At 41.2% G+C, this 12,376-nt stretch overlaps 1 protein-coding gene across 3 annotated transcripts in view; it reads right to left on the bottom strand.

Annotated features, from left to right (window-relative positions):
* The window catches only part of LOC144595946 (serine/threonine-protein kinase tousled-like 1), a 104,644-nt gene that overhangs the window by 55,356 nt on the left and 36,912 nt on the right, over positions 1 to 12,376 (bottom strand). For all 3 annotated transcript variants that reach the window (XR_013547553.1, XM_078403915.1, XM_078403914.1), the window contains exons 2-3: positions 8,394 to 8,506; positions 5,851 to 5,922 (exon numbers count right to left, since the gene is read on the bottom strand). Coding sequence is in view for 2 of the 3 variants with exons in the window: in XM_078403914.1 (XP_078260040.1) it covers positions 5,851 to 5,922; positions 8,394 to 8,506 (185 nt within the window). In the remaining variant the exon portion in view is untranslated. The remainder of the gene's footprint in view (positions 1 to 5,850; positions 5,923 to 8,393; positions 8,507 to 12,376) is intronic.

Here is a 12,376-nt window from a genome sequence, read left to right as displayed (position 1 = left end):
TCTGGATAAAAGGAATGGGTGACGAGGAAGACACAGAGAAATGGAAGGGTAAGGTGTGAAAACTAGAGAACAAAAGGGACGAAGTTCAAGGCAAATGTAGAATTCAATCAGGACAGTCACACTGGTAAAATTTAATCAGGACTGTCCTCCTGATGAATTTTATCTTTGTATACTTTGTCATCTTTCCCTAGCTAACAATGATCTATTCTACATTTTCCTTGAACTTCGTTCCCTTTGTTCTCTCCTTTTCACACCTTACCCTCTATATCTCTGTGTTTCCCTCTCCCCTGACTCTCAGTCGGAAGGGTCTCGACCCAAAACGTCATCCTTCTATCCAAAGATGCTGCCTGTCCCACTGAGGTTCTCCAGCATTGTGTCTATCTGCAGTATAAACCAGCATCTACAGTTTCCTCCGACCCAGAATGGAAGATGTCTGCTAGTTAATTAGATCATAAGTGATAGGAGCAGAATTAGGCCATCCAGCCCATCAAGTCTATTCCGCTATTCAATCATGGCTGATCTATCTCTCCCTCCTAATCCTCCCTCCTGCCTTCTCCCCATAATCTCTGACATCCATACTAATCAAGAATCTATCCATCTCTGCCTTAATAGTATTTACTTGTTCTGCAAACATGCACATCCTTTGTATAAACACTGCTCAGTGTATCTGTCAAAGACTGGACTGCCAACAAAATAAATCAGGTAAACACTGCCAATATAGTGGCAACACAGAATCCATTATTGTGCTCGGAATTCACTCAAACACGGGGGATTGTTACGATTGAAAAAAATGCAACTGACCAAAAAATGTTATCTTGTTCAGATGAGGAGACCAGAAAACTCCCAGAATTGCAAATGCACTCTACATTAGTTGATAATGCATAGAATTGCTCAGGTGTGCCTTGTTCAGAATAAACAGAATAAATCCAACCTGGTAAATCAAGAAACTTTAAAGGCCATCAATGACAGTGCTATCAAGCAGCAATTACATTCCAATAACCCACTCACTGATACATTCTCTCATTGGATGTGGTCATTCTTAAATACTTTTGAAGCACACAGATACCATCTTCATCAGCACCTCGCAGCTCCAGATTTCATCACAGCCTTAATTCAAAATTGGTCAATGGGGATCAAGGGGAAACATTCCAATGGCTAGGGAATACCTCTCGCAAAGCAGGATGGCTGTGTCAATCACCCCATCCCAAGATAGGGTGTTCTTCATGGGAGCATCTTCATCATAATCATCTTCAGCTCTTCATCTATGACCCGATTTCCATCAAAACAGCTGAAGCTAGAATGTTCACTTTGTGCAATGTTCAATATTGTTTGCAACCCCTCAGCTAATGAAGCAGTCAATACCTGGATGCCGCAAGACCTCGACAACATTCGGGCATTAGCTGATAAATGACAATTAACTTTTGTGTTTCAAAAGCATTTAATAAGGACCACATCCAATAAGAGAGAATGTAACAGCCCTTGATAGTAACACTATCATCACTGCATCACCCATCATTAACATCGCGAATGTCACGACTGACCAGAAAATCAACCGTACTACTTGGGGAACACTGTAGCAGACACTGGGTATCTTGTGAAGAGTGAGGCAAGTGTCAACACTAAAACTATCCAGCATCCACCAGGCACAAATCAGAAACATAATGCAATATTCTCCATTTTTCTGGGTCAGGCAGATTCAACAATACCTATGATTGATCATATCTGCAATAAAATGGCAAGTTCACTTGTTATTCCATCAACCATTCTAAGCATTCACTTCTTTTACTACCAATGCACATTTGATTCTAGTGTGAGCCATCTACAAAATGCACTACAGGTACTCAACCTGACACTACCAGGCAAACTCACAACCTCAAACCACTGAGGACAAGAACTACAAGTGCGTGGAAATACCAACACCTGCATGTTCCCTTCCAAGTTGCACACCATCTTGACTTGGAAAGGTGTTGCCATTCATCCATCTCTGGGCCTAAACCTCAACATCTATCTATCATTATGGGCGGCACGGTAGCGCAGCGGTAGAGTTGCTGCTTTACAGCGAATGCAGCGCCGGAGACTCAGGTTCGATCCTGACTACGGGTGCTGCACTGTAAGGAGTTTGTACGTTCTCCCCGTGACCTGCGTGGGTTTTCTCCGAGATCTTCGGTTTCCTCCCACACTCCAAAGACGTACAGGTATGTAGGTTAATTGGCTGGGTAAATGTAAAAATTGTCCCTAGTGGGTGTAGGATAGTGTTAATGTGCGGGGATCGCTGGGCGGCACGGACTTGGAGGGCCGAAAAAGGCCTTTTTCCGGCTGTATATATATGATATGATATGATGATATGATGATTACTCACACCTCCTTCCACTAACCAAACACACTGTTCAAGGTTGTGGCTCAACAAATCTTTATACAGTCACTTAGGGATTGGGTAATAAGTGCTGGCCCTGGATGCAATACAGTCATCCAAAAGAGAAAACAAAAATCACAATCTGCCACTTAGTCTATAAATGGATAACAAAAGTTATCTGGCTTGTGTATGGACACAATGCACTTCACTAATAAACTTCTTTTGGTTAAAAAAAAAAGCTTCAGTGTGACTTGAACGTCATTTATAAATTCAGCTCCGCTGATGGTTTAAACCATTAATGTTCAAACTATAGTCTTCCCTTAAGTGTGTTTTACAAGGAAACTTCGGTGAACATTATGTATCACACAATCACCAATGGGCAACTTTGCCAACTTTACATAGTTTTAACTACAAATTGTTTCCATACATCTTCCACTGCATCTACTCACATGGCCTTTCAATAGACAAAACTGATTGACATACAATGCTATTGGATCAGGAATATAAGTATTTAGACGGTAATATTCTTCCATATCAGGATGGTGGAAGAAGCAGGTGGATAGCCTCTGACGATTACAATTTTCATTTTCTGGGAAATTTACTTGCCATTTTGGGTATGTTACTTGCCATTTATCAGCTTTACTTGAATGCTGCCTAGACCTGTGGAATACAGGAATGGACTGTTTCAAGTGCTGAGAAGCTGCAACTAGAAGGGACCGAATCGTCATTTCTGACATTATGATGGAAGGAATGTAATTGAGTCAGAGATTCATACATTGTGAAAACAGGTCTTTCAGCCCAACTTGTCCACATTGACCAACATGTCCCAACTACACGAGTCTTACCTGCCTGCGTTTGGCACATCTATATACTAAAACTCTCGCTTGTTTGTTCCTGAACTACAGCCAAAACGGTACACGAGAGTGCGACAATTTTAGGCCCACCTTACTCACCGTCGTCCCTTTGGTGCTAATGGAAGAGGTTTCATTGAAATTGGTGTTATATTTTTTTAATTATTCACATTTAAAAGTTTAAATCTATCTCCTAGGCAGGGAGGGGGGAGGGAGGGAGGATAAGGGGGGTTGGGGGGAGGCGGGAAAGGGGGGGAGGGGGAGGGGAGGGGAAAGGATTCAGGATATCTTTATTTGTCATTCAAAAAACAATTTTTTTGGACGAGATTTCGTCACCCACAGTCCAACAATAAGAGCAATAAAATAAGTAAATGACACAACCCCAACCAACACAAAACACAAAAAAAGAAACATCCATCACAGCGAGTCTCCTCCAGTCCCCTCCTCACTGTGATGGAAGGCCAGAATGTCATTTCTCTTCCCCTGCTGTCTTCTCCCGCGGTCAGGCTGTTGAAGTTGCCACGTTCCAGGCCGCGCCGGACGGTGAAAGGTCGGCAGCGGGCCGACCCCAGCCCCGCGATCCAGGGCGGGCGAAGACGCTGCACGTCGGGCTGGTCGAAGGGGAGGGGAGGGGAAGGGGTGCTGCATCAATGCAGGAGAGGTTTGGGCCCAAAGGGTCCACTTGGTCTAGTAACTCTCTAAACCTATCCAATCCATGTACTTGTTCAAATGTTTCTTAAACGTTCATCCTCCTGCGCTCCAAGGTATAAAGTCCTGGCCTGCTTAACCTTTCATTATAGCTCATGCCCTTGAGCACTGGCAACATCCTCATAAATCGTTTCCGCACCCTTTCTAACTTAACGTCTTTCCTATAATAGGGTGACCAAAACTGAACACAATACACTAAATGGGGCCTTACCAATGTCTTGCACAACTGTAACATGACCTCCCAACTTCTATACTCAATACTCTGACTGATAACGGCACCTTCTTGACCACCTGGTGATGCCACTTGTGATGCCACTTTCAAGGAACTTTTTTTGGTTGAAGCACATGAATTAAAGACAAGCTCTTAGTAAGCAAAAATGTATTTGCCTATGATATAAAAACACTGGGAGTAATAGACGAGTGGAAGAAAAATGACTGCACAGAAGTTCTAATTGTCAAGTCCTTGAATAACTATGATAACCAAATTTACATGCAGGTACTTCTCAATTCAATTCTGCAAATACAAACAGATTTCCCATGATTGTAAATGAAAAATGGAGAACAGAAGACAAACATTAAGTCAGGAAGACTAAACACAATAAGTCTACGAGTTAGGTAGAGGTAAGCAGAATAATCACAAACCCAACCAAACCCTTAAGAATAAGAAAGACACAAAATGCTGGAGTAACTCAGCGGGCAGGCAACATCTCTGGAGAGAAATAGGTGACGTTTTGGGTCGAGACGTCTCGACCCAAAACGTTACCCATTCCTTCCCTTCAGAGTTGCTGCCTGTCCCGCTAATTTACGCCATTATTTTGTGTCTATCTTCAGTTTAACCCAGCATCTGCAGTTCCTTCCTACACCTTAAGATCTGTTTGTAGATTTTCTTCGCATTGCAATGGTGCAATGATTGAGAAAATATCAAGCTTTAATTGAATACTTAAAGACAAAGAAATCCAGCCAAAGTCGCTCTAGTTTGGAAGATGATCTTTTCAATTGACAATAGTCAATAGTCGTTTATTTGTCACACACACATAAATGTGTAGTGAAATGAAACATTACCCGCAGTTGAACAATAAGACCAATAAGAATAATCAATAAAAATGCAATAACACATACAATCACAAACTAACACCAAACAAAAAAGAAACATCCATCACAGTGAGTCTCCTCCAGTCCCTCCTCACTGTGATGGAAGGTCACAATGTCTTTTCTCTTCCCCTGCCGTCTTCTCTTGTGGTCAGGCTGTTGGATTTGCCACGTCGGGGCGGTCGGGGCTCCCGACAGTGAAAATCCCGCAGCCTATTCCAGGCCGCGCCGGACGGTGAAAGGTCCGCGGCGGGCCGACCCTAGCCCCGCGATTCGGGGCGGGCAAACACGCTGCCTCTGCCGCTGCTCCCGATGTCAGCCCCCATCCAGGGGCCTGCGAGCTTCCGACGTTCACGCGGCCCGCGCCGGAGCCTCCGGAGACGAGTCGCAGCTGCTCCCGCAGCATCCGCAGGCAGTCAGCGCCGCAGGTGGTGAGTCCGGGCCGCGGGCTCTGCGAACCAGAGCCCCAGGTGGTCCCAGATGCATGGCCGATGGTAGGCCGCAGCGGGAACGGGGACACGACACAGAAACAAAGGTCGCGTCTCCGTTCGGGAGAGAGAATTTTACAGTTCCTGTTCCCCTGTTCCCCCCCCCTCCCCACACACATAACATACAAACCCTACACCATATTAAAACTACAATTCATACAAAAACAACAAAAAACACAAAAGACAGACGGACTGCAGGCAAGCCGCAGCTGCGACGGCAGCGCTGGCTCCTCCTCCATTGTAATATGTTAATAACTGAACACCTTCCAGAGCAATCTTCCAAACCTAAATGGGAATTCTAATCACAATTCACATGAAGTATACCACAGGAAGTATAGCTGAAGTTCAGCTTGCTACATACCTCTGACTCTTTGTCACTTAATGATCCAAGACTTCCAAAACTGTGGTTAGAACATTCATTATTTGTTAAAACCTGTTTTGAAAAGATAATAAAAAAAATGAGTGGAAACTAGGATTTAATAGACAATAGACAATAGGTGCAGGAAAAGGCCATTCGGCCCTTCGAGCTAGCACCGCCATTCAATGTGATCATGGCTGATCATCCACAATCAGTACCCCGTTCCTGCCCTCTTCCCATACCACTGACTCCACTATCATTAAGAGCTCTATCTAACACTCTCTTGAAAGCAGCCAGAGAATTGACCTCCACTGCCTGCTGAGGCTGAGAATTCCACAGATTTACAACTCTGAGTGAAAACGTTTTTCCTCATCTCCGTTCTAAATGGCCTACCCCTTATTCTTAAACTGTGGCCCCTTGTTCTGGACTCCCCTAACATTGGGAACATGTTTCCTGCCTCTAGTGTGTCCAATCCCTTAATAATCTTATATGTTTCAATAAGATCCCCTCTCATCCATCTAAATTCCAGTGTATACAAGCCTAGTCGCTCCAGTCTTTCAACATATGACAGTCCCGCCATTCCGGAAATTAGCCTAGTGAACCTACGCTGCACTCCCTCAATAGCAAGAATGTCCTTCCTCAAATTTGGAGACCAAAACTGCACACGGTACTCCAGGTGCGGTCTCACTAGGCCCCTGTACAACTGCAGAAGGACCTCTTTGCTCCTATAGTCAACTCCTCTTGTCATAAAGGCCAACATGCCATTAGCTTTCTTCACTGCCTGCGGTACCTACATGCTTACTTTAAGTGACTGATGAACAAGGACACCCAGATCTCTTTGTACTTCCCCATTTTCTAACTTGACACCATTCAGGTAATAATCTGCCTTCCTGTTCTTACCACCAAAGTGGATAGCTTCACATTTATCCACATTAAACTGCATCTGTCATGCATCTGCCCACTCACACAACCTGTCTAAGTCACCCTGTATCCTCATAGCATCCTCCTCACAGTTCACACTGCCACCCAGCTTTGTGTCGTCTGCATATTTGCTAATGTTACTTTTAATCCCTTCATCCAAGTCATTAATGTATATTGTAAATAGCTGCAGTCCCAGCACCGAGCCTTGCGGTACCCCACTAGTCACTGCCTGCCATTCTGAAAGGGACCCGTTAATCCCTACTCTTTGTTTCCTGTCTGCCAACCAATTTTCTATCCATGTCAGTACCCTACCCCCTATACCATGTGCTCTAATTCTGCCCACTAATCTCCCATGTGGGATCTTATCAAAGGCTTTCTGAAAGTTGAGGTACACTACATCCACTGGCTCTCCCTTGTCCATTTTCCTAGTTACATCCTCAAAAAACTCTAAAAATGAGAATGACCAAGGATTTTTATTCTTGTCAATTTACTCAAAAGTACTTTAACCCGAGATATTTGACAGCTTTTGCAGTCGCTTATGATCTGATGTCATGGGCAATACCGTCATCTTCAGCCATACTCAAGTTTCTCTAAACATAGATAACTGCTGGTTATTTCTCACATTTGCCATTTTTATTTCAGAATTATAGCATTCAAAGTATTTGACATTTGTACAAATATAATTTTAAAAACCCTTGTTAAGCAATTAGTTTAAAATAGATATCATCCATAAGGCTGTGTGTTTTTGGAAAGGGAGCTTTTATTAAAAATTGTTATGAAAAGTTTTAATTAAACTGGTACCAAGAACATTGACAGCTTTGCATCTACCAATGATCTGACATCATAGACAACACCACCCTATCTTCAGCCATCCTCCCAGCAGGAACCTTTGAGATATTAAATAATTTTGTGGAAATTCTAAAGAATATGTTAAACTAATAACATATCCAAAGTTTAAAATGTCTAAACTGCTTCTGTTCTTTTCATGAAAATCAACATGGGATTAGCCTTTGTGCCTCACCTGACCTGTCTTGGAACCCTCTGCAGCATTTGTAGTCCAAGTTTGCCTCCCTTGCTGAACTCTTACCAGAATGTTGGTTCACAATGAATAACACTGGCCTTTCCTCTTTACAAATCATAAAATTGCTTTCAGTTTCACAGGAAAATGAAAGCGAATCTTGCCAATTTTACTTTGTTTGTGCTCAAACTCTTGCCCATCATTAATTTGTGCTTTTTTAGTATTTAATAAGTAATTTTCTTTACATAAAATCATGCTTTATCTCAAGGTATCTTTTGGAAAAATAGTTCATTTAAAAGAAAAAGATAAAATTGTATCCAATTTGGGTACAAAGGATATACTAAACATGCTGGAATCTTGAGCAAAACAAAGTGCTAGAGTAACACAGCGATTCAGACAGCATTTGTGAAGGTAATGAATAAGTGCCGTTTCATTGACAGGACCCTTCTTAGCCAATCCACTCCCTCCACAGATGATGCCTGACCTGCTGAGTTACTCTAGCACTTTGTTTTGTTCAAGATTCTAGCATCTATATCTCCTGTGTACCCAAATAATACAGCAAATTGCATATTTTTGTCAATACCTAGTGAACTATTTGAGGACTTACTTTAGTTCCTGTGCTTCCACTTCCACTCCCAGTACTCACGCCACCCGTAAACCTCGCCTCCAGCAGCTCCTGCCGTCGAGGATCGAGGCTATGAAGCTCTTCCATTGCAGCACCTTCAATAAAAATCACATCAGGTTTAATTACTTAATATAGTAAAATACTGATAGCACAATGACAATTTCATGAAATAAACTTGAATATTGTTTTGCAGTTGAAAATTATTTTATGTATTAAAAACAACATTTTAATTATAATAAGATTATTATTTTACTTACCTGTTTCACCAACTCCCTCCCCCCCCCCACTACGAAACTATGAAAACTGAAAAAACATGACAGACCAAAACCTGTGACAAAAATTGTTAAAGGAATAAAGTAAAAAAGACTTTGGCCTCCATTAATTTGGAAACAAAAAGTCACAGCCGTCCTCTTTAGTTAGGAGGCAAATTTTCTGTACCTTGCCCTCAAATCTGTAGGCAATTGAAAAGCTGGAGTTGAACAAAACATACCAGTCATGAACAAGACTCCAAATTTCAAGCAGAAAGTGCTACAACCTTAAGTGTGTATGCCAGGTATATCTGGTACAAAATAGACTACACAACAGAATAAATCAATGTGTGTGCTGCCACAAATGGAGATAAGCCAATTATAATTTCCCACCACAGATTACTTTGGTAGAAAAAAATACTACAAATATGAAATGATTCAGCTTTAATTTTCAGACATGACAAATTGATATATTTAGTTTATTACAACTTCTAACACTGAACCACACCAACTTTTTTAAAGTATATGATTCAATCATACCATCATCACCCAATTTCACTGACATTGTCCTGCAAAAAACATTGGGTGAGCTGATTATCTAATTAAATACTGGGATGAACAAAATTACATTTCCTGGCCACACTATTAAAAACTAGAACTCATTGAAAATGACAGTCTATAATGTAAATCACAATGTTCTGTTCATCTTGGTCTTTGTTCAAAATCAACCTTTGTGGCCTGCTTGAGCAATACCTCAAAATTAAATCTATTATTATCCTCATTTTCATATCCTAACCCAGTGTCATGGCCATTGCCCTCATATTTCTGTGTGTTCTTCCAGCCCAACGAGATCTGCTTGCACCAGATCTAACGTCTCGCACGCCCCCCCCCCCCCCCCATTTTTACTTTATTTATCACCCATTGATAGCGGCCTAGCACCATTTAGTTCCCAAATTTTCGAATTTTGTTTAAATCTTAAATCCCTTAAATCTGCGACAAATTCTACTTTGAGAATATAACACTGAACATAAGAAAAATATATTCAAATTTGATATAATGATGGAACATGCTGTTCATGATGAAAAGAGTAAAATACTGCAGGTGTGAGAAAGTTGAAACAAAAAACAAAATGGTGGAAACACCTAGTCCACCAGTTGTAGTGAGAAAGGTAACACTGGTATTCTGGACAACAGACCAAGTGATGTAATACTTTGTTTTTACTTCAATCACAATAAGAATCTAAATTTTGAAGATAGACACAAATGCTGGAGCAAGTCAACCGGTCAGGCAGCATCGCTGGAGAAAAGGAATAGGTGACGGTTTGGGAAGAAACCCTTCTTCAGACTCAATTTTGAAAATACACTTAGCAATAGGAATTATAAGTCTTACTAAGTCTGCAAACCATCAATAAGGAAAGTTAAAGTATTAGATTTTCACTTCACATCAATTATTTACAGCTCACAATTTCTCATTGACCAAAGGAGTCTCATGCCAATGATATTGCGTATTAGTGGAATTCTCTACCTACAACAGAGGCTTATAACCTACCATTATGTTTTTTCATTAAAATTTAAATGTAAAATTGATGCAATGTATTACTACTTTAAAAGGAACTTAAAATGCACAGGGTATTCAGCATATCTTCTCAAATTTGATTTTAAATGTTTTCCTTCAGAGCAGTATCCTATATGCAATGTTTTCAGCTGCTTGCTCCATCTTAACTTCAGAAGTGTAGATGTCACCACAACATGCACAGCTCCTCAGGGAATGAGGTTATTCATGTCTGAACATAGAAAGACCAACATCATGTGCAGGGACGTTGATTGAGCGACTGGCATCCTAGGCATTCATGATAGGCGGTACCCATCTCCAACAAAGTACAGTCGAACTGGACATGCTGGACATTCAGTGGTATTACCAAGATTAATTATCAAATTTGCAACAGTCATTTACCAACTGGTCACCAATGACCAGAATTTTAACTGGACCGAGGTAATTCCTATAGGTACAAGACCTGGTACTCTGTGACTCATCTTTGAAGCCTCTAAAGCCATTCCATTAATAATGAAATGAAGCACAAATTGGCCAGATAAGTATGGCTCCAACAGGAATCAAGAGCCCAACATCATTCAGTGCAAAGCAACGTACTGGACAGGCATCCCTAACCGACAATGCTGCTACCAGCCATATATTATCAGCAAGCCTGAATAAATTACAAAATGTTGGAGAAACTCAGCGGGTTAATCAGCATCCCTGCAGAACATGAATAGATGGCATTTTAACATTAAATTCACCCACTTTAGGTAATCTCTACAAAACACCCCCCTTCCCACATTAACCTCCCTCCCCCTCCATTTTCTTCTGCTTCCCTGAGACACGGCTGCTCTTGCACCTATCCCTACCTTCCCCTCCCCTACATTCCTAAACAATTCACAACTCGTCAATTTTCTAGATACACAATTTGCAACCCTATAATCCTTTTGTCTCACACCTTGTGTGTGTTCATCTCTGGCCCTTGTTCAACCATCTGCCTATCAAAACCCCTCCTCGCCCGTGTTCCCCCATGACCTGCCATGCTTTGTCCTGCCCTCCACTCTTCCAGCTTCCTTTCCCAGTCTGAAGAAGGATCCTGACTTGAGACATCACCTATCCATAATCTCCAGGGATGTAGCCTGACCCGCTGTGTTACTACAGCAGTTTGTATATTTCCCTGGTAAACCAACATCTGCACAAACTGAATAAATTACACTTGATCCCCTTACCCAGAGCATTGATATAAATGTGGCCAGCTGGGGCACCTGCACCAATCCCTGTAAACCCAACAAAACACAGCCTCCCAAACCGTCAACATCTTGTTTATTCCAACTGTTTTTTATCCATTAAGCAAGCCAATGTATTACTCCTTTTGCTTTACACTCTAATTTTGTTTAATAATCTTGTGTGACATTTTATTGCAGGTCTTCTCAAACATGGTCTCTATTTTATAAATCCATGGAGACTAATAGTATAGATTTTTTCCTTGTGCCCGTTACCAGTTCCTTAATAACAGCATTTCCTTCCAACTGATTTCATAGTTGCAGCAGAACAATTTCCTGTTTCGTTTTTCTTTGAAAGTAAATATTTGCTGTAAACGATGTATTAATTGTTCAAATAGTAGTCATTCCTTTTTACTGTTTTACCTGTTAATGTGATTCTCCATTGTATCAGTTATTTCTGGCCTCACACCTTTGTAGCATACTATTTTCATACCCTTACTACAATCTGAAAATTTTCTTCAACTTTTATGTAGAATTCTATCATGTTATGAGCTTTACATCTCAGAGGCTCCTCACCATTCACTAACTCTTTCTTTCCCATTACACAGGAGTTGATCTAAATTATAGAAATAAGGAACTGTAGATGCTGATTAAATTGGACACAAAAGGACATAAAGTGCTGGAGTAACTCAGTGGGCCAGGCAATATATCTGGAGAACATTGCCAGGTGACGTTTCAGATCAGGACTCTTCTTCAGTCTGAAGCAACTGTTACATTATAGGTTCCTCAATATACTGAACTACAAACCATTTCTTGCACACTCACTCCATGAAATTCATCCTGTACACAATATTAATTTGTTTTGCCCAGTCTATTTTTAAATTAAGGTCCCCCATGACTATATTACCCTTGTTAATATACCTCTAATTTCCTGATTTCTACCATATCCTGCATTGTCAGG

This window comes from Rhinoraja longicauda, chromosome 8, assembly GCF_053455715.1.
Source record: "Rhinoraja longicauda isolate Sanriku21f chromosome 8, sRhiLon1.1, whole genome shotgun sequence".
Classification (NCBI taxonomy): domain Eukaryota; kingdom Metazoa; phylum Chordata; class Chondrichthyes; order Rajiformes; family Arhynchobatidae; genus Rhinoraja; species Rhinoraja longicauda.
This window is presented reverse-complemented; position numbering and strand designations above follow the sequence as displayed.